This window comes from Puntigrus tetrazona, chromosome 17 (assembly GCF_018831695.1).
Source record: "Puntigrus tetrazona isolate hp1 chromosome 17, ASM1883169v1, whole genome shotgun sequence".
NCBI classification, from domain to species: domain Eukaryota; kingdom Metazoa; phylum Chordata; class Actinopteri; order Cypriniformes; family Cyprinidae; genus Puntigrus; species Puntigrus tetrazona.
Genome location: NC_056715.1, coordinates 11,030,806 through 11,051,608, shown reverse-complemented (window position 1 = coordinate 11,051,608; position 20,803 = coordinate 11,030,806). Strand labels below are relative to the sequence as shown.

At 38.9% G+C, this 20,803-nt stretch overlaps 1 protein-coding gene across 3 annotated transcripts in view; it reads left to right on the top strand.

The window, feature by feature from the left end:
• The window catches only part of sptbn5 (spectrin, beta, non-erythrocytic 5), a 28,845-nt gene extending 8,298 nt beyond the window's left edge, over positions 1-20,547 (top strand). For 2 of the 3 annotated variants that reach the window (XM_043263372.1, XM_043263374.1), the window contains 59 exons: positions 191-335; positions 437-573; positions 663-869; positions 958-1,110; positions 1,250-1,380; positions 1,459-1,710; positions 1,865-2,152; positions 2,219-2,462; positions 2,601-2,740; positions 2,854-2,953; positions 3,056-3,226; positions 3,317-3,481; positions 3,677-3,903; positions 4,083-4,269; positions 5,042-5,242; positions 5,320-5,433; positions 5,513-5,670; positions 5,766-5,898; positions 6,550-6,695; positions 6,890-7,004; positions 7,095-7,205; positions 7,686-7,865; positions 7,944-8,147; positions 8,287-8,436; positions 8,608-8,712; positions 8,810-9,001; positions 9,096-9,248; positions 9,352-9,543; positions 9,652-9,747; positions 9,840-9,958; positions 10,069-10,183; positions 10,368-10,481; positions 10,778-10,899; positions 11,033-11,195; positions 11,360-11,548; positions 11,646-11,723; positions 11,863-12,035; positions 12,560-12,650; positions 12,777-12,923; positions 13,025-13,162; positions 13,244-13,500; positions 13,867-14,053; positions 14,207-14,419; positions 14,495-14,691; positions 15,012-15,216; positions 15,483-15,659; positions 15,757-15,912; positions 16,019-16,236; positions 16,326-16,515; positions 16,794-16,970; positions 17,286-17,393; positions 17,554-18,282; positions 18,355-18,420; positions 18,564-18,647; positions 18,873-18,964; positions 19,062-19,175; positions 19,526-19,629; positions 19,725-19,832; positions 20,072-20,547. In XM_043263372.1, coding sequence (XP_043119307.1) covers positions 191-335; positions 437-573; positions 663-869; positions 958-1,110; positions 1,250-1,380; positions 1,459-1,710; positions 1,865-2,152; positions 2,219-2,462; positions 2,601-2,740; positions 2,854-2,953; positions 3,056-3,226; positions 3,317-3,481; positions 3,677-3,903; positions 4,083-4,269; positions 5,042-5,242; positions 5,320-5,433; positions 5,513-5,670; positions 5,766-5,898; positions 6,550-6,695; positions 6,890-7,004; positions 7,095-7,205; positions 7,686-7,865; positions 7,944-8,147; positions 8,287-8,436; positions 8,608-8,712; positions 8,810-9,001; positions 9,096-9,248; positions 9,352-9,543; positions 9,652-9,747; positions 9,840-9,958; positions 10,069-10,183; positions 10,368-10,481; positions 10,778-10,899; positions 11,033-11,195; positions 11,360-11,548; positions 11,646-11,723; positions 11,863-12,035; positions 12,560-12,650; positions 12,777-12,923; positions 13,025-13,162; positions 13,244-13,500; positions 13,867-14,053; positions 14,207-14,419; positions 14,495-14,691; positions 15,012-15,216; positions 15,483-15,659; positions 15,757-15,912; positions 16,019-16,236; positions 16,326-16,515; positions 16,794-16,970; positions 17,286-17,393; positions 17,554-18,282; positions 18,355-18,420; positions 18,564-18,647; positions 18,873-18,964; positions 19,062-19,175; positions 19,526-19,629; positions 19,725-19,832; positions 20,072-20,217 — 9,774 coding nt within the window. In that variant the 3' untranslated portion in view covers positions 20,218-20,547. The remainder of the gene's footprint in view (positions 1-190; positions 336-436; positions 574-662; positions 870-957; positions 1,111-1,249; positions 1,381-1,458; positions 1,711-1,864; positions 2,153-2,218; positions 2,463-2,600; positions 2,741-2,853; positions 2,954-3,055; positions 3,227-3,316; positions 3,482-3,676; positions 3,904-4,082; positions 4,270-5,041; positions 5,243-5,319; positions 5,434-5,512; positions 5,671-5,765; positions 5,899-6,549; positions 6,696-6,889; positions 7,005-7,094; positions 7,206-7,685; positions 7,866-7,943; positions 8,148-8,286; positions 8,437-8,607; positions 8,713-8,809; positions 9,002-9,095; positions 9,249-9,351; positions 9,544-9,651; positions 9,748-9,839; positions 9,959-10,068; positions 10,184-10,367; positions 10,482-10,777; positions 10,900-11,032; positions 11,196-11,359; positions 11,549-11,645; positions 11,724-11,862; positions 12,036-12,559; positions 12,651-12,776; positions 12,924-13,024; positions 13,163-13,243; positions 13,501-13,866; positions 14,054-14,206; positions 14,420-14,494; positions 14,692-15,011; positions 15,217-15,482; positions 15,660-15,756; positions 15,913-16,018; positions 16,237-16,325; positions 16,516-16,793; positions 16,971-17,285; positions 17,394-17,553; positions 18,283-18,354; positions 18,421-18,563; positions 18,648-18,872; positions 18,965-19,061; positions 19,176-19,525; positions 19,630-19,724; positions 19,833-20,071) is intronic. The other variant, XM_043263373.1, reaches the window with a different exon arrangement.
• Positions 20,548-20,803: the final 256 nt, after the last annotated feature.

The following is a 20,803-nucleotide window of genomic DNA, read 5'->3' as shown; positions in this document are numbered from 1 at the left end:
ATTATGTAGGAAAGAAAAAAATATTTTACAATGCAATTACAGCAAATAGTCTGTCTGAATAATTTTCCAATATTGCTTAAGGAAGGGAAATTGTGAAAAACAGTATATCCATTAAATAAATGACAGAAATTACTGTATAATTTTATGGGTACAGCTTCAATTGACACTGAAACATTTTAACCATTTTAAGACTGAAGCCCCGCAGAATAAAATGGTCCACTATAGTGATTCATCAGATGGTGAAGATGAGACGGATAAAAAACCTGACAAAGGAGGAAAAGTCCTCAGCAAGCATATACCACAAGAACAAGCAATGATTAGGTTCAGATACAGAGGTACACAGATTTCTTTAGTGCTAAAAACTGATATACGCTGCATGTCTGCTTTGTATATACAATAAATCAGTTTCTCTTTTTTCACATCTTGGCCATTTCAGGTCCTAAATTAACCTGGGAAAGAGGGGAAATATTAACAATTGTCAGCAGGGAGAAAGATGACAAGTTTCTTCTTAGAGACAGCAAAGGAAATGAACAACTAGTATCATCCACATTTATCAGGGAGATGCCATCTTCTGTAAGACAATTTTAAAGTCTACTTGACTTTCAAGTCTTATGAGCCATAAAAGAAATTGCATTTACTAGATATATTTTTCATGCAATTAGCAGAAAGCACCAGTTGAACCTATGAATGGAGAACCTGAGAGTCCAAAAAAGAAAGTGAGTCGACCTCGTCGCACTCGTTCTATGCGGCGTGGAACAGCAGAAATATCTACCTCATCATTGCCAGACCCACACTTTCAAAAGGACACAATAGAGAGCACACAAAGACGTCTGGAACAGGATTTCAACAGCCTTTATAATTTAGCACAGGTAAAATTTAAGCTTTACCTTTACTTTTTGCAATTTTAGATGATTTAAAATTTTTTCCAGGCATTTAAACAGCATTTCCTCCCACCAGTCAAAAAATAAGATTCTGGATGACACTGCACGACTACATAGGTTCTATAATGCCTGTGAAGAGTTTGAGTCCTGGATGGGTGACAAGGAGAATGTCCTCAACACTTTTAACTCCAACTCCAACAACTTAGAGGTTGTACAAGCCAAATATGAGGTCAGTTCCCCTAAAAACACACCGAATAACAAGTCAGCATGATTCCTTTAGAGAAGTAACTCAATTAGATATACTTCAATGGATAACTTGGTTATTTATATTTTTTAAACATTCACTTTTTTCTCAACGTTATACACAGAATTTTCTCACCGAACTAGCCAGCGGTAGAAAGCAGCTTGATGATATTACCCACCTTGGAGAGGAGCTTGTGAAAAAACAGCACAGTCAAAAAAAAGAGATTCAGTTGAGGCTTGGAATTGTTACCCGCAGGTATGCAGGTTTAAATCAGCATTGTGCAACCACCCCACCATGCTATTGTCTTTTTAAAATGTTTCTTTGTATGACCAGATGGGAACGCATTCAAAAACTAAAGGATGAGATGGCCCATGAGCTGCTTAGCTCTGCTGATGTGAAATCATTCCTGCAGACCTGCCAGGAAGTCCAGGCTCAGCTGCAGGGTAGACTAGTTGAGCTAGACACACCTGATGTGGGGAGCTCAACATCAGCCCTGAAGGCTGAGGAACACAGACAAGCCCAAGCTGAGAGGGACATAGAAGCCCTGGAAAGGAAAATAGAATACCTTAAAAGCGTGGCCAAGATGTAGGTTTGCTAGAAAATTATTGCAGTACAACTTGTGCTCATAACCATCATCAACAATAACTTAAAGGAGAATATCTGTTGTTATGTATTAAGTAGTGAAACTAAATCAATCCGTATTAATCGGTTAACTGTACATTACATTGTTATTCTACAGGAAACAGGACTGTAGTCCTGCAGAGAGTGCCGCTATCATGGAAGAAGTACATGCTCTAGAAGACCTGCTACGGCAGTTGAAAGCCCAAGCCACTCAGAGACATCGGATGCTTGAGGAAGCCCGACGCTTGCAACTCTTTCAGAAAGAGACAAGAGACCTGTTGTTATGGGCCGAGGCAAAAAAAGAGCACCTTCTGGAAGAGGACACTGGATCTGATGTAGCATCTTCTCAAGTCCTGCTGAAGGAAAACCTTGCTCTAAAGCAAGAAATTGAACTCCAGAGAGCAAAGTTAGTTGTGTTTGGTATTTTGTAATTTGTACTTAGTGCCTATTATTGACGGTAACATTATTTCAGATTGAAAGATATGGAGAAGCTTGGAAAATCTCTGGAGGTGGCATCTGGAGAGAAAGGAGCTAAAGATGTTCAGCAGACACTTACTAAGTTGGATAACGAGTGGAGCCAGCTGGACAAACTGTGGTCTAGTCGCAACAGACGGCTTGAGCAAGGGCTGGAGTTTCAAAAGCTGAATATGGAAGCAGATCGCATAGAGGCCACCATTTCTGGTCATGAAGCCAGACTGAAAGTCAGAGACTTGGGGGTAAATTAAAGAGTCATTTAAATTCTTTTATCATTCTAATTTATTCATTAAATTAAGTATTTTTACGTTTCTAAGCACATTTTTGTTGAAGGAAGAGATAACACATTTGGAAAGATTTAATGCATAATTTCTGTACAGGACTCTGTGGACAGCGTTCACAGTTTACTGGGTCGACAAGAAGAGCTTGAGGCTTTGTTAGAGGCACTAGAGCGTTCCATTAATCTCTTTCAAGACAAGAGCCAGGAGCTCATCAGTAAGCGCAACTTTGCAGCCAAAGAGTGAGTACAGTCTTTTATTTGTTTTTACATATTATATAGTCTATTAAAAGATAAATAGACTTGTTTCTTAGTGCCATTATCTTAGTTCACTCTGATATATTTCCTCTTTCCAGAATTCAACAGCGATCGAAGGTCATTCAAGATCGATACAAGAAGCTGAAAGAAAGTTGTAAATTAAGAAGGGTTGATTTGCTTGCTTCAAAAAAGTACCAGGTAGACCTTCAGTTTATGTATGAAAGTGATAGTATAATTTAGAAATAATGTAAGTTTCAAAAAAATAATGCTTTAAAAAAAACTTTACTTTCTTCTGCATAGGAATTTTTAAGAGATTCAGAGGAGATGCTGCTATGGATAGATGAGAAGTTTGAGATTGCCGAGGATGAATCATACAGAGATCCAACCAACATCCTTCGAAAGCTCAAAAAACACGAGGCGGCAGAAAAAGAGATGCAGGCCAATCAAGTCCGTGTAGACAGGCTGACTGAGGTACAGCATTACATCAAATTTATTGTTTACTATTCTTTGAGTAACATAAGTACTTTACCATGATTTTGGTCTACTGCGATGTGTGGTTAGACTGGAGAGGAAATGTTATTGGAGGATAAATACAACAGCCAGAGCATACAGAGGAAGACTCGAGAGGTACGTAAAAGGTGGACTGAACTCCAGAAGAAGATGGCAGAAAGAGGGGACAAACTACGGCAGGCTGGTCAGCAGGAGCAACTCATGGAGCTGCTTCAGGTACTTAAACTCAAGCTGTATTCTACTTTTGACTATTACATGACAGCAGTGAAGGATTTTTCAGAATTTTTGTTGAAATGTAAGCAGAATGAATTTCTTTGAGTAGTTTTGTAAATTTGTAATAGAATTAAACCAGTTGAAACAAGCTAATTACACAGAAAAAATAAGTGTGCTCGCATTGTTCTATATTTTCAGGATGCAAAATTGAAGATTGAAGCAATTGAGAGAATGTTACAGAATGCAATCAGGGGTCATGACCTTCGTTCAAGCAGACAGCTTCTGAAGGAGCACAAGCAGCTGGAGGAGGAGGCTCAAGAACTTGCAGAAAAAATCAACTCCATCGTCACCCGTGCCAAACACCTAGCGACCAACCATTTTGACTCTCAACGCATTCTCAGGGAGACTGACACTTACCTGAAACTGTTAGTACTTATTTTTCATCAAAAAATGTGTGGATTGTCTTGCATGAATTTCCTTTTTTTAATAAAACAGCAGCTAATAAAATAATGAACAATTATAATTATATGCAAGGTCAATCAATACAAACCTGTTGCTTTATCTACATACTTTAACATGCCTTTACCTCTGTTTTAATTGCCAGATTTAAGTCTCTGCAGAAACCTTTGGATCATCGCAGGAGCCAGCTAGAAGCAGATGTGGCTTTATATAGCTTTTACCATGATGTAGATCTAGAGCTAAACTGGATCTCAGAGCATCACCCTGTAGCTGATACTACAAACTACGGAAGATCTCTGGCAGGAGCAGTTAGCCTTCTTCAGAAGCACAAGGTGCAATTAGATTTGAGTGTATGAATACAAAAATAACTTTAAAGGGGTCATATGGTGTGATTTGAAGTTTTCCTTTCTCTTTGGAGTGTTACAAGCTGTTAGTGCATAGATAAGATCCCTAAATTTGCAAAGACTAAAGTCTCAAAATTCTTTGTAAGAGTTATGACTTGTCCAGACCCCTCTAAAGCAGCTCGTTTAAACACGCCCCCGCTTTTTTTACGTCACAGAGTAGGTTTATTTTTATAACAGTATCTAAGTGTTTACAGAAAGAAAGAAGGTAGTACTATTATTCTCACTGTAGTGTTGCTGCAGGCACCATGTTCAGGAGACGCTGTTAATGTGAAATTGTTAATGAGTAATGTAATTTTGGAAAATCTCATAATCAGACGCCTTTGCGGTATTTAAAGTCAATCACAACGCACTGGATAGGTGGCCAATCAGAGCACACCTCACTTGATGAGCTTTGTACAAATCGACGCCTTTCAGAAGGTGTATCTATACTATAAAAAATATATATATAAAAATACATGTAGCCCTATGTAGGTGTTGGTTAAAATCTCTTTTAATCTCTTAAATAACTATGTAAATGGTATGAAGTGATGACTAGGTTATGTCTCTTTGAGACATTTCTGCTTGTAAGTGATGGATCTTCTTTTTATCAACATCGTATGACTTCTGTAATAACTTTAAATAAACGACTATACATTTCCTTGCAAAATTCATGTGTGAAGGTGTATTCATTATAATTGCTAAATCTTTCACAATTCTCCAGGATCTGCAGGCAGAGGTAAATGGCCACAGCCAGTACCTGCAACGAGTGCTGGACAGAGGACGAGCCATGGCCCGGTCCAATCAGTGGAATGGCCAGGAGGTGCAGCAGAGGTGTGAGCAACTGATTGCAGAATGGGAGGATTTAGAGGAGCTATGTGAGAAACGGTCTGGTGAACTTAACAAGGCAGTTACACGGGAGCAGGTAAAAGTGTTTGCAGTTTTTTTGGGTCAAGTGATTATTCGAGTCATTACTCGTAACATTTTCGTTGTCATGTTTAGATTTTGCTTGACTGCACTGAGCTGGAAACCCTTCTGTCAGAAACATCAGCTTTGGTCAGCACTGATTATGGCAAGACTGAATTAGCTACACAGAGTCTAATGAAGCAGCATGAGGTGAGTAATCTTTGGCTTGTACTAATGCAGTAGCTTAAGGTTTTAACACATAACCTAACATACTGGTTTGTTTCTTCAGGCAGTGGAGGGGCAGATTGAGGTACTTGCTGCTCAAGTAGATGAACTCAAGTCAAGCGTTAAGCAGGCTGTACGTGTGTGGGGTTTAGAGGAGCTAAACAAGCCCTACAACCACATTAAATCTAAGCTAAGTGAGCTTCAGCACTCAGCAACAGTCAGGTAAAATTATCAATTGATAAAACAGCACAACTAACAGACGTAAACACCCTCATGTTGGTCTGTTCTGTTACAACAAACATTTCTCATTACAACAGAGAGCAGAGGCTGCGAGAGACTTTACATCTGCATGAATTTAAGCGTGAGTCTGCTGAACTGGAGGAATGGATTGCTCAGCAGACACAGATTGCTGCCTCTAATGACTTTGGGAGTGATTATGAAAATGCACTGGTGAGACTGGCAATCTGTTGCAGACTTGTCTAATAATTTTTCTTTATCCTTGTGTATTTACCTTAAAATCAATGACTTTTCATTGTCCTGCTTACTTACCTTCAAATTACTTTAATTCGATGTTAGGGTCAAGAATTAAAAAAAAAAAAAAAAAAAAGAAAAAAATACTAAAATAATTTAGTTTTAATTTGGGAAAGACGGTCATGTTTAGGATAATAATTCAATATTTTTAACACAGTTTTAAAATCATTTACTAAATTTGACACAAATTTTTCATTTGTTTGGTCAAAAGTTGAGAGAGTAATTGCTACACTAAATTCTAATGACTGTCTTAATAGTAAAAAGAATAAACAAATCTGTTTCAGTTTTATTTTAAAAGTGTATACATTTACATTAATTCAATAGTGGGTATAAGGACAATATTTTATATTGTAACATTTTAGGTTTTTAGGACTTTTAGAACTTTTGTTGCAACCTATTGTCTTGTAATTTATTTTTTTATTGTCTTATAATTACCCATTTTCAAACATACTATTTGACCCTAGAAATGATCATAATTTCAAACCTTAACTTCCTATTTTAAACATAAAATTCTTCAATTTTCAATATGATTAATGTTAATCTGTCTAAGTACCCCTTGTTTCATGACAGCAACTGTGTGGGAGATTTGAGGTATTCTTAAAGCAGCTGGAGGTGGGACTGGAGAGGATGCACACCTGTGATAAGTTGGCTGAGAAACTCATCAAAAGTAATCATCCTGAGAGCCGCTTCATCCGAGAAACACAGAATCTACTCAGGTAATGGCATGTGATAAGGAAAACAAAATATTACACATTCATAAATACAGTAATCTCATGTTGCTTTCAAATAAAAATATTTTTGTTTGTGATCATATATCAGACCTGTGTAGCTACAACATTTTACAGTCTACAGATATCATTTGCAGTTCATACTTTATTAAGTAATACTTAATTACATTAATGTATGACAGAGAATCATGGGAAGAGCTGCAGGATTTATCCAAAGACCGTAAAGAAAAGCTACGCAAATCTGAGGAATGCCACAAATTCTACAAAGACTTGACTGACGCACTAAGACAGATAAAGGTATCCAGTCCAGCGCTTTAAAGTCATGCTGTTAAATTATACGATAAACATATCTGCTCTGGTGCTCACATGTCACGTATCTTGTACCAGGAGAGGTACAAAAGCATTCCTGATGACATAGCCAAAGATCTGAGGGGAGTGCTGTCTCAGCTACGCAAACATGAGGCTCTTGTACATGAGCTGGCCGGAATAGAGCAACAGGTATGATGTAAAAGCATTCATTAGATGTCTTGCACTGGTCAAATGGCCATTATCTTGACCTTACAATATACTGACACCTAGTGGCTGCCACAGGCACTTTTCTTCAGATGGAAAGATGGTGTTTCTTACTAAAATAACTATCCGCTACAGGATAGTTCAATCATTTATTTTTGTACTAGAGTATTATATAAAAATACATGTAGCCCTATGTAGGTGGTGGTTAAAATCTTTTTTTAATCTCTTAAATAATGATGTAAATGGTCTGAATTATAATTGATGACTAGGTTATGTTTCTTTGAGTTCATCTCACTCGGATTTCTGCTTGTAAGTGATGGATCTTTATTTATTTTGCTGCTTCGGTAAGAAAATAGAGATAACCTTAATAAATATTTAAAATTTGGGAGATAATTACAGCAAATAATTTACAAAAAAATGATTTACAAACGCTTACAAAACTCATTTAGATTTTTTTGTTTTTAGCTGCAGGAGCTGTTGGACGGAACTGACGGCATTCTGGGCATGTGCTCTCCTGAGCTGAGAGTGGGGTTACAGGAGCGGCAGCAGGAGGTGGTGGAGAGCTGGGAAGGTCTCCGAATGCACACAGAGCAGAGGGAGGAGGAGCTGCGGTCAGCTAAGGACCGCTATATGTTCCTCAACACGGTAAGCTACACCCTATTCATTGTACAAAATATTGGTTTAAACTAAGTTTTAATACATTTATAATGCTTTGTTCACCAGGCACAGGACTACTCCCTCTGGTGCTCACAGGTGTTAAGTGGGATGAAGGCAGAGGAATCTATCCGAGATGTTGCCACCTGCGATTTGCAGTTATTTCAGCACCAGCAGCTATGGGCTGAGATTGTGGCGCGCGAGGAGACATATGCTCAGGCTGAATCCATGGGCCAGGAACTGCTAGAGCATGACACATCTAATGCTAAAGAGGTGAGAAACTCAAATTTGTCCAATTTAAACTACAATACAAATTTTATTAGATTGACATAAATATAAACTCGTAACAAATGCATAACAGTACATAAAAAAGGCTAACAAACACATGTTTAAAATCCTGTGGTGCCATCAGATCCAGGAGAAACTGAAAGCTCTGCAAAAAGAGAAAGAGAAGCTTTATGATAACTGGCAGTCCAAGCAGAAATGGCTGGAGAGCACATATCTGGAGCAGGTGTTTTATAGAGACACCGAGTACATGGAAAAGATCACTAACTCCCAAGAGGTCAGTGCTCCATACCAGGAATTACTTTTATTCATTTGAACCTTTAAGAAATATCTGGTCTGGTGACCACGTAATTAAATTTCTATATAGTATTACATAGTTCGCAAGATCATTTATGAATGCATTTAGACATTAATAATGTTAAGTCTAACAACATATGTTTCTTTGCAGATCCAGTTAAAGAACAGTGATCTGGGAACAACGGTGGATGATGTAGAAACTTTAATCAAACGGCATGAAGCCTTTGAAAAACTTCTTAATTCTCAGGAAGACAAGGTGGGTTGGTTTTTAACCTACAGTATGACCTGAAGCATCAAACACATGGCATTTTAGACTAAGCATAGATGAATAAATATCTTATCCCGTCATGTAGATGGTGGCTCTTCAGGAGTCAGCAGAACGCTTAAAGACAGAAGGTTTGAACCGAGAAAAAAGCAGCAACATTAAGAACAAATTGAAAGCTCTCCAGGAGAGGAGGGAACGCATCAAAGATCTGTCTGATAAACGCAGCGAGGATCTTGAGATCTCAAAGCTTCTCTGTATTTTCAACCGAGATGTGTCAGAGGTACAAGTACTTGACATTTACGGTCCATGTGACCCTAAACAGAGAGAGACAAACAAACTAATTGGTTGGTTTGTAATGTTTATTTGTATTTTAGCAAGAGGAATGGATCACAGACCGTATGAATAAAATACAAGACTCCAAATTAGACATGAACGATCTCCAGACTAAAATGAAGATATTGCAGAAGCATCAGGTATTTGAAGCAGAGATTTTGGCCCATGGAAATATCATTGAATCTGTCCAGCAGGTAAGTTGCTGCACCAAAGGCACAAGTTGGCTCAGTGGTCAGTTAGAGATTTTTTGGTCAGTGTAAATATGTTTAACATAGTTTGTCACATACTTATCAAAAGGCTGGAAATGAGCTGGTGACCTTGCATCACCCAAAATCAAAGGAAATAAAGCAGACCGTCTCTGCACTGATCTGTCATTGGGATGATTTGAAGCAGGCGGTTGCAGACCGTGGAAAGATTCTTGAGGATAACCGTGATTTTCTAGAGTTCCTGCAGAAAGTGGAACAGGTTGAAGTTTGGATTAGACAAAAGGTAAATAAATGAGGCCATTCCATAACAAAATGCTGAAAATGCCTTTATTTAAGCCACTGATATTACTTGATTTAGTACTTGGTTTTACTGGTTTTCTTTTTTGTATAGGAAGTGATGATAAATGTTGGTGATGTTGGGGAGGATTATGAACATGGTCAGCAGCTGCTAAAGAAGCTCAGTGAATTCAGAGGCTCGGGTTCTGGAGTAAGTCTGGTGTTCGGAAAATATGAACTTTACCAATAAATAAAATACTTATTTAACTGTTGCTTGCTCACTAAATAGTTTTCATCCCTTAGGATGTCACTGTTGACGATGCTCACATCAAGACAATCAACACTCTGGCAGCCCGGCTAGAGAGACAGAACAGTGATGAGCTGGCGAATGTGAGAAAGCGTAGGCAGCAGCTCAATGAACGGTACGTCCTCTTATATTTCAACTGAGAACAGTGTTCATTTAAGGAAATAAGCCTCTGTTATATCTAGCATATTCTTGCTTGTTTTGACTTTCTTGTTGCCTACCCAAAAGATGGAGCAATTTTCATGGCAACCTGAGCAGCTATAAGCGGAAACTGGAGGCAGCACTAGAGATGCATGCCTTGATTCGAGAGTTAGAAGAAGTCCGGGACAGAGCTGGAGAGAAGGTGTGTGCGAGAGAGAGATTTTATAGCTATTAGATTACATGTCTTTGAATCTGAAACCAACTTTGGCTTTGAACATAATATGAGAGAAAATTTTTATTTAATCTACACATAAATTATAAATAAATAAAATATATGTAATGATATTATTAACGATTTACTCATCATTACATTTTTTCTGCCACAGATGCTGTTGCTCCAGGGACAGGGCTGTGGAGTGGATGTGGAGAGTGTGGAAAACCTTATTCGCAGACATGAGGAGATGGAGAGGGAGGCCAGAGTCATCCAAGAGAGAGGCACTGTGAGTAGACTGGACAGCTGTTACACAAAGAACACATTCATCCATATTAATCGGTGCACCGTGGGTAGCACGTCCAATACAATATCTATTGTGTGTGCTTGCTTTGTGTTTAAAGGCTTTTTAGAAAAACTCTCAGCACCTTCCAGTTTAGTAACTGCTGTACGTACAAAAGCCTTTAAATAAACCATTCATGACGCATTATATGCTGTAGAGTGAGGGTTTGTGTAACTCACTAAAGGTAGTCTGCTTACAAGAAGGGTTACAAAGAACATAATTGCTCTAATTTGTAAAACCAGGCCCTTGAAAAGGAGACTAAAGATCGGTTAAGGAGACACTGTGATCTGTCTGACAAACTTAGTAAGAAGCAGGAAGAGGTCAACATTGCCTTAGTGAAGCTGGACAAGGAAATCAAACAAAGGTACGCAACCAGTAGTTGCTATATTCTAAAATGATATATTAATTATAATAATAATGTTATCTTTGAATATAGTGAAATGTATTAAAATATAGATTAAATGAGAAAATAAACTGAATATGTTTTGTTTTGGTAGGAAGGAACGATTACAAGAGTCTCATCAGCTGCAGCTGTTTAAAGCTAACCAGCGCCTCCTGTTGGACTGGACTATGAAGCAAAGTGATGAGATGGTGAAGAAAGGCCTGCCTAAAAATAAGACTGAAGCTGAGAGTTTTATATTGGAGCACCAAAACTGGAAGGTATCAAAATATATATATATACATTATTAAATTATTCAGTTTCTCAGTTCAAGTGGCCATGATACTTTTCCCATCATCACTCTTATAATTCGACTTGCATACTATCACACTGTAATGTTATATAATACCAGACTTGCGTTATAATCAACATTTAATGATTGCAGGCTGAGATTGATGCTCGCAGTGAACGTGTAGATTCGGTTAAGAGTTTTGGACAAAATCTTGTAAAGTCTGGACACAGCGATTCAGCAGAGATTAAAGAAGCCCTGCGCAAGCTGGAAGACGCCAAAACAAAGCTTGCTCAAACTTGGGAGGACCGAAAGAAAATTCTAGATCAAGCTCTGAAGCTCCAGGTGACTTAAGATAACAGCAAGTGATGTTGGTCTATTGAGGTTCTGTTTATTCTGTGAGGTGTTATATAAGCCATAATGAGATATTGATTGGTTGCAGATATTCCTGGGCTATGCAGACCAGACTGAGAGCTGGATGAGTAACAGGGAGGCTTTCTTGGTCAATGAAGATCTTGGGGTAAGAGCGCAATTCCTTTGACCTCATTTAAAAGGCAGGGCAATATTTCACCTCATAAGAAAACAAAATGCCATTAATTGTTTTCTTCGCTGTAACTTTGAAAATGGATGCTAAAAGGTGTTTTGCACTGCAATCGCAGGGTTCAGTGTCAGAGGTGGAGGCTCTTCAGAGGAAGCACGCTCTGTTTGAGAACTCTCTAGAAGCTCAGATGGAGCAGGTGACAGAGGTTGACAGATATGCTCAGCAGCTCATACAGACACAGCACTATGACTCTGACAACATCAAGAAGAAGATTAAAGCCATTCTGCTCAGGTATGCAGTGTGCCCAGAAAACCATCATCACATATCATGAAATAAATCACATATGAAATTACATATTACGTGTACATATCTTCATAAGTAATTTCATAATTAAATCTGATGTCTTTGAAATATTGTTAAAGTGTACTGACAAGTGTGTTGACAAACATTATGGTGAATTATATAATATAAATATCATGTCATTTCTACTGTATAACACATTTGCAATGATTAAGCTTCACTTTAGTACATTTAAAACTTGTAGTTCTTTAAAGCACGAGAAAAGATTTTAAACTAATACTTTAAAGTAAAACCTTTAATTTGCCATTTTTATGAAGTGCAATTTTTATTCATCATATTATTACAAAATGGCCTTTTATTTAATCAGGATATTATCTGCAAGTACAAAAGCACTTTTAAGATTTGAAGTACACTTCAAGCCCACATTCAATACAATTAAGCACACTTCTTTTTCACAAAGGTCTATAGATCAGAAATATTAAATGTACTGTTCAAGTAAAATTCCTTTCTTAAAGGAAGGACAAAGTACTGGAAATGAGTAAAGCCAGACGAAAAGCATTGGAAGAATCTCTACAGCTGCAGAAATTCCTGGAAGGAAGCTATGAGGTGTGTGAATTAAATAGCTCTTGCTGAATGTGGAAAATAAAGAGATGACATTCACCTATTGTATGTACTTTGGTTTATTTTACACATCAGTAGTTCTTTTACAAAGTCAGTTTCTCATTTGTAAAGGTTTCCTCGTGGCTGAATGAGAAGAACTCTGTGGCTCTTGATGAGAGCTGGAGAGATCCTATTAACCTGCAGGCCAAGCTACTGAAACACCAGAGCTTTGAGGCAGAGATACTGGCCAACCGCAACAGAGTGCAGATCCTCGTAAAAGTAAGGCATTGGGCTATTAAAGAATGTCTGCATACCGCTTATTCTTTTTGTATGCGTGTAATTCAGACTTAAAGGAGCTAAAACATTAATTGTTTCCTCAGGAGGGTGATAATATGCTAGCTTCCTCTCATCCTGCTCAAGGCAAGATAAAACCACGAATTAAGGACGTTGATGACAGCTGGGACCAGCTTTTAAGCAACTGCAAGGAAAAGAAGTTACGTCTACAGCAAGCATATCAGGTACAACATGCTAAAACTGAAGCTCAAGGCATACTGATGCTGGTCTAAAATATCATCTTGGATAATGTGGTTTTCCTCTAGGGGTTGCAGTTCCAGCGCTCTTTGGATGACATTGAGGAGTGGCTTCGGACAGTTGAGGTAGAAATCGCAAATAAGAACTACGGTAATGACCTGGCATCAGTTAGCAGGCTGCTTAAGGCCCTGCAGGGTCTGGAGGAAATGGTAGATGCACACATGGAGAAAGTCCAGGGCCTGGTGGACACATCCAAAGACTTCAGCTCTCAAGGCAACTTCCTTGCAGAAAATATAGAGCAGAGGGTTTGGGAGGTGGTCAACAGGTACGTTTTTGATCAGCCCCAATTTCATTCTACTAGTGAGTCCTTAAGATGGATCTGGAAGTCCATAGTTCAAATCCTGTGCGCACGAAAACAGATAAAGAAGAAATTAAATGATTTGATAAGCTCTTATGTACATGGATTATTTGATAAGTGTTATTTACAAGTGCAAGTGAGCAATACTGAAGTTCCAAGATTAAGCATTAATGTTGCCACTATTCACAAGCTTTGAAATGTCAGTCAAATGATCCAAAACACCACATAATTGCTGTGTCATACTAAATGTAATCCAATATCATGTGATATTATGCTTTTTTATCTGATTGACAGACTAAGTGGAAAACACTGACATTTAATCATTTCTCTCAGGTATAATGGGCTGGCTGAGCCGCTTCAGGCCCGCAGGGAAACTCTGGAGTCATGGCAGCTGCTGTTCCAGTTCTACAGAGACTTAGAGGATGAGCTGCTGTGGATTCAGGACAAGCTGCAGGCCACAGCCACAAAAGACTGGGGCACCTCCCTGCAGAGTATACAAGCCATAGTCAAAAAACATCTGGTTAGTCTGGTCCAGGAATACATACCGTATGCATGTTTAGACTGGTGCTTCAAAACTCTGCTCTGCTTTAATAAACTGATATCTTGTTATGTTACAAGACTTCTTAGCATTCACAAAAAGCCATTTCTGATAAGCTGCTATCTGTTCTTGTAGGTTATGATGCAGGAAATTGAGAGCCGAACCCCTCTAATAATGGCTGTGCAGGAGGCAGGACAGAACCTGGTGCGAGGACGACACTTTGCATCACGAGAGATCAGTGAAAAACTTGCTGAGTTAAAGAAGAGCTTTGACATTTTAAAGAAAGAGTCAGCGAATAAAGATCGACTGCTTCAACAAGCACTGAAAATACAGACCTTTCTCTCAGAGGTGTGTTACCACTTCACACTGTAATGTGATTCATAAATGAGTTATTAAATCTGATGTCTCTTCATAATGACCCAGGTTTCCCAACTGGAGCAATGGATGGAGGAGCAGAGGCCTGTATTAGAGTCCAAGGACTATGGAAAGAGTGAGGAGGCCACTGACACTTTCCTCAGGAAACTAGACACAGTTGATCTGGAGTTGGAAAGCCAGCGTGGAAAAGTAGAAGCACTCCTGAAAACCGGCACTGATCTAGAAAAGTCCCAACACCCCAACAGGTGCAGTTATTGGGGCATGATAGAATTGATTAATTGAGGTTTATGTAATAAACCTCTATCAGTGCTATCAGTGACGTCAACAGATTTTCTGATTAAGAAACTCAATGTTGAAAATAGTTGTGCTGTCTAATATGTTAGTGGAAACAGTGAACAGTTTTTACAATCCTTTGGTTAATAGAAAATTCCATTTGAAGTAGAAATCTTTTATAACATTAAAAATGCATTTACTGTCACTTCTGGTCAAATAATGTTTTTAATGTTAGCTTTGAAGTTGAAAACCTAAAATAATTATGTTTTGAACTTATAATGTGTCTTTGCAGTCATTTAGTGGGTAAGAGCCTTGAAGATATGCATGGTGGGTTTGAGACACTAATGCAACTGTCTACTCAGCGTCGCACAGAGTTGGAGAATCAGTACAATCTCTATGTATTTGAGAGAGAAGCCAAAGACCTACAGAACTGGCTCCTTTCTCGCAAAACCACAGCAGAGTCTGATGACTTTGGACAAGATCTGGAAGGGGTCGAAGTAAGATAGAGAGTAGAAACACAATATAACATTTTAAGATTAATATATTCTTGATATATTTGCCTCTATCTGTTTTTTGTTTTCGAATCTTAATTGTAAATAACGTCGGATTAGAAGTTATACTTCATTCATATACTGTAACTCTATCATGGTAACTTAAAAAAAGACACTTAGCTAGCACTTGTCAGACTTTACAACCTTCTTAGCTGTAAGAACTATTTTAAATTATGAAATTGTTTTTGAATCGACTTGTTTGCTTTTGTTAGGCACTGCAGAAAAAGTTTGAGGATTTTGCAGAAGAGGTCAACACTCTCGGCCAGAATAAGATGAGTATGGCCCAAAAGCTGAAGCATATGGTGCAGTCATCAGAGGCACAGCAGAAAGAGAGAGATCTACTCAAGCTCTGGGAGGATTTAAACAAGGCTATGAAAGCAAGAGCAGAGGTAATATTTAAAAAAAAAAACAACAAAAGAGACTCTTCTGAGGAGTGATATTGCAAACTGAGCCACTTCTTAGAGTTAAAAGGAATTGTTTTGACAGAACCTGTGCTCCGCTCGAGAGGTTCACCAGTTTGACCATGACTTGGATGAGCTTAGGAGCTGGATGAATGAGAAAGAGGTGGCTCTGGACTCTGAGGAACAGGAGAACGACCTGCTCAGCGTCCTAGCTCTCATCCGCCAACATGAAGGCTTGGAGGTACCCAATATTCATACGCACTTGTTTCCATCAGGCATTCAAGTTGAAAGCATTTAAACTACCACAGGTGGATTTTTTTAAATAGTACAAACATCTGTTTCATCAGAGAGACCTCGCAGTGATAGAAGAAGACGTGTCTCGGCGAAAAGATGAAGGCAAAGCTCTGGTCCGCAAGTGTCCTCGAGTGAGGGACAGTTTGAGCGAGAGGCTGCAGGAGGTGGAGGAGATCTGGAGCAGCCTGCTAGAAAAGGCTAACCAGCGCAGACAAAGACTCCAACAGGCAGAGGCTGTTCAGAGATATCTGACTGAATGGAGAGAGCTGATGTATGCAACGTTTTCTTTCTCTCTCTGGTTTTCCATGTGTTGTTCTGCAGTTTTGCAGTTTTACACTGATGTTGCTGATTGTGTCTTAGGGGCTGGCTTAAGGAGACACTGTCTCTAGTGACAGGTGAGGGGGTTGGAGGTGAGGTTAAAGACCTTGAGCAGATTATTAAAAGACACGAGGAGTACCGCACACAGATTGACAGGCAATTGGACAAATCAGAAACGGTTAAAAACGAAGGGAGACGTCTGATGGAGGAGGGGAACTTCATGAGTCACGAGGTATGACAGTCATGCCTAAAGGCTGCAATAAAATACACAGCTTTTACCCTGATTTTCAGACAGGATGAGTTGACACTAGTTATACATTTCAGGTTGGTCTGAGTGTAAATAAAAGTCTAAAAATCAGATTCAGGTAGATTAAGAAAAGGCTCAAAGCAAGCAATATGTGACTGACGTGTAGTGTTCATTGTAAACCTTCTTATAAAAGCATTATGTTGGTCAAAGCAGATGAAAATAAATCTGTGAAAAGTATTTGAAATCACTATATGTATGTGCAGCTGGAGGACCGTCTAGCTGAGCTCCAGGACCTGGAAGTGCGAGTGCTGGAAGCCTGGGCTGAGAGGAGAGCTCAGTATCAAGAAGACCTTGAACTGCAGCAGCTGCAGAGAGAGCTGGAGCAGGCCGAACACTGGCTCAACACCTATGAGAGTGCACTCAAAGCAGAGGACTATGGGGTGGGAAAATTTGGGGAGAAACTTTTATTACTTTTATTTACTTTTGTTGGAAGCATAAGACTCTTGGTTGCACTTTATTTTACACTACATGCACTTACACTGTACTTACAGCATACAGTACACAAGAAAGTACTGTAATATAAACCCTACATGGGGTAGGGTTAGGTTTAGGGGTGGGTTCAGGGTTAGTACCTAGTTATTACCTAATTATTGTAATTACAATAACTACAATAAGTACAAGCACAAGACTAAAATAAAGTGCTTCCAGACTGCCTATAGTTTCATAAAATCTAACTGTACTGAATTTGTGGACAGGACTCCGTTTCAGATGTTCTTGAGTTGATGAAGAAACAGGAGGATCTGGAGGCCATGATTCAAGCTCAGAGTGAGAGATTTAATGCCCTTCAAGCCAGAAAAATACAGGTAAAAGCTAAAATAGCTCACTCCTGCTAGCACTGCTGTAAATTTTTAATTGAACATTTGTATCACTTCTTGCACAAATGTATAAAGGATAGAAACATCTGCACTTATCAGTTTTGATTCACCTTTTTGTAATTTCTCTGCTTTTTCTTTGGTGTCCCAGAGGGAAAAGAAAATAAAAGAAATTCAGAGCGGTGGCAGTAGGGACATGCCCACTCGTGTAACTTCTCTAAAGCGACTGACATCTGAGAAACCAGCTTTGCCGCCACGTCCCTCGCTATCCAGTCCTGTCTCAAGGAACAGCGATGACAAGAGTGGTAATTCATCCACACCCTCCCGAGTCCCTACAGCCAGGTCTGCCATCCCGCGGAGAAGCAGCAGCGGTAAAAATGAATCCTCTGTGGCGTCAAGAGTGGCATCAGGCCTCAGGAGAAACAACAGCAGTGACAGTGATGCCGTAACTGCCCGCGACAAACCATCCACCTCTGTTCTAGACAGCCCAGAATCCTCCCCAGAAACTTATAGTGCTGTTTACAAACCCCACTATTTACACAACGCCCCCAAGATTGACCATACCACATCTGAAGATGAGGTCGATACTCCTAAACAGACCGAATCCTCCGTTAAAGTCATTACTAAACCAAAGATCATTCCTAGGCGTCTGAAGTTGTCAACCCCTGATAAAGAGATTCTGGAAGCTCCTACGTCAAAACCCCCTGAGCCACCCTCCAAAGATGAAGAAATGGTGGACAACCAGACCTCAGAGGATAAAAGCCTTCTTTCATCCACCCCACCAGAAAAACCTCAGTCACCTCCTCCATCCTCCCTTTCAGATTCAGAAGTACAAATATCCACTACTAAATCTCCAACAGGGACGAATGTTGCCACCAAGGTAAATGCTATTAAAGTGCTTTTCTTTTTATATTCCACCTTTTTTTGGTCTAAAATGTCTGTACTTTTCTAGATAAGAGCAGGACCTGCCAAAATGGAGGGTACCTTGGAGATCAAACTGAAGCAAGGAGGAAATAAAGTAAGCTTTCCAACCAACACCAATGGTGATATTGATTAAAAAGCTTTCTCTGACATCCTTAGCTCCACTTCTTTGTTTATAGTGTGGTTTTGTTTCTGTAAGAGCACTTAATGGTGTAACATTGATCTGTTGGTTTGGATCAGGGCTTGGATCACTGGGAAACAGTCTATGCACTACTGGAAGAGGAGACACTCAATCTGTTTAAAGACCAAGATGCCGCCAGTGAGGTATGAGTCTACACACACAACATGGTCTCACACACACTTGGCTAGGCACGGGATTTGGTGAGAGCTGTGTTTAGTATTAATTAACTATATATTCAGACAGGAAGGGCAATTATTTTAGCAGACTGTCCACCACATGATGATAATATTTACATCAATTCAAGGAGATGTTTTTGTGGTCGACTTTGTGTGATTATTTTTCTCTTTAAACAATGTCATTTAACGCAGAACTGTACACGCTGGCCGCCGATTACACTGGCAGAAGCAGTCTGTAAAGACAATCCGTACTACAGGAGAAAAGAGAACACATTCAAAATCATGTGAGTTATGATTCACACCACCTGCCATTGCCAAAGGAACATCTGCTCACGTGTCACATGAAAACTAATCTATAATCTGTTTGACTGTCTGGTTTAGGTTGAGCGATGGCAGTCACTATCTGTTTGCCGCCTCTTCTCAAGAAGAACAGCAAAAGTGGTTGAAGGAGCTTCAGAACTGTACAAATTCAGCAACATCCTCAGAAAGTCCTGGGTAAAATTATAGGAACAACAATAATTGACAACTACATGTACATTCATAAGTTTGTGATCTGAACAATTTTTTTCACGTTTATGAAAGATGCCTCTTGTGCTTAAGAAGGTGCCAATTTATTGAGATTTGTTATTAGAATTTAAAATAATTTACATTATATATATATAATTTTTTTTCAGCAGCCATTCATCCTAAATAACTGCCACTTGAATAATTACTTGATTTGTTTCTTTATCGTGTTATTTCTCTTTGTCCCATTTACATATATATCAGTTCCTGAAAGAATCAGATTATTGGACAACTAGGTTTTCTCACATCCTCATATGATTGTCATGTTTGTCCCCACACAGAATTAACACAGAAGCAAGCAGAGAAAGCACAGAGCAGCGTGAGTCTGTGCCAGCCGACACATCTGACACGCAAGATTCCACCACAAAGTCGAACCAGGAAAAGGGTGAGAGAACAAACAGAGCCCGAGTACTTCTGTGCGTCTATGTGTGCCAATGTGTGTGCTTCTGCTTAACACTTACTGTGGATTTGTATTAACAGAAGACTCCACAGAGAGCTGTGAGACAGAGAGAGAGCCACCACCTAAACCTCCCCACACTTATTACAACAAACACCGCTATCCTGATGGAGGAGAGAGCCAAGACTCAGGTGAGATCCCATACCTGCTATGAGCTGTGCACCTGTGTGTACCCAATCTAATTACTGAAGGGTAATTAGTCTCTAGTATCAAGGTTTTGACTGTGATCAAAAATGCCTTTCAAATGTAAAAAAAATGAATGCATCGTTAAAAATGAAGACGTTAGTGTGATGGATAAAGGTTTATTTATGTCTTATCAAAAGGTCACTGGTTTGTCATAATTTATTAGGTTTTTTTTTTTGCTCTTCAGTGAGTTTGACCCAAAGTGTAAGAAGTCTACAGAGGAACCAACCCCCACCGTTTGCCCCACCTCCTCCTCCACAAAACCAGGCTGAGAATGGAGCCAAGGACAAGTCCAAAAACAGGAGCGTGTTTATGAAATTTTTCAAAAAATGATTTTTACATAACAGATTCGACCTCTCTGTGGCAGTAGTTGAAAATTTACTTCTTTTAAAGGCTATTTATATTTGAATCTAATATTATACGTTATGTTATTACTTAACAGAATCGATATTTGAGAATAGAATCAGTAACTTTCTTGTGATTACATATGCGCAATGATATCTCGTGAATAATTGTTTGCGTGTATTGAATTCATACGCATCAAATAAGTGTTTCACAACTAATGGTAAATCTTGAATGCAAATTATAAAAACTTAAATCTATCAAATCAGGGTTTCTTTTGTTTATGAATAGATGTTTTTGTTATATGAATAAATGAAATAAATGAAAGATGCTGTGTGTGGTTGCTTCAGCAAAATGGGTAAAATGGAACAAAAGGTTTAATGATTATTGCCATTTAAACCTGAGTGACCAATCAAATGTTAATTGCTGTATGTGTCTTTGTTATAAAAGTAATAAGAAAAAAGCAAGGTAAAGCAGTGCTTACTGTATTCACGGGTCTAAAAGTATAACATTTACATTTGTTAAAGAATTTTTCAACACATTTAATACAGTTGTAGTATCTCAAACAAACAAACAC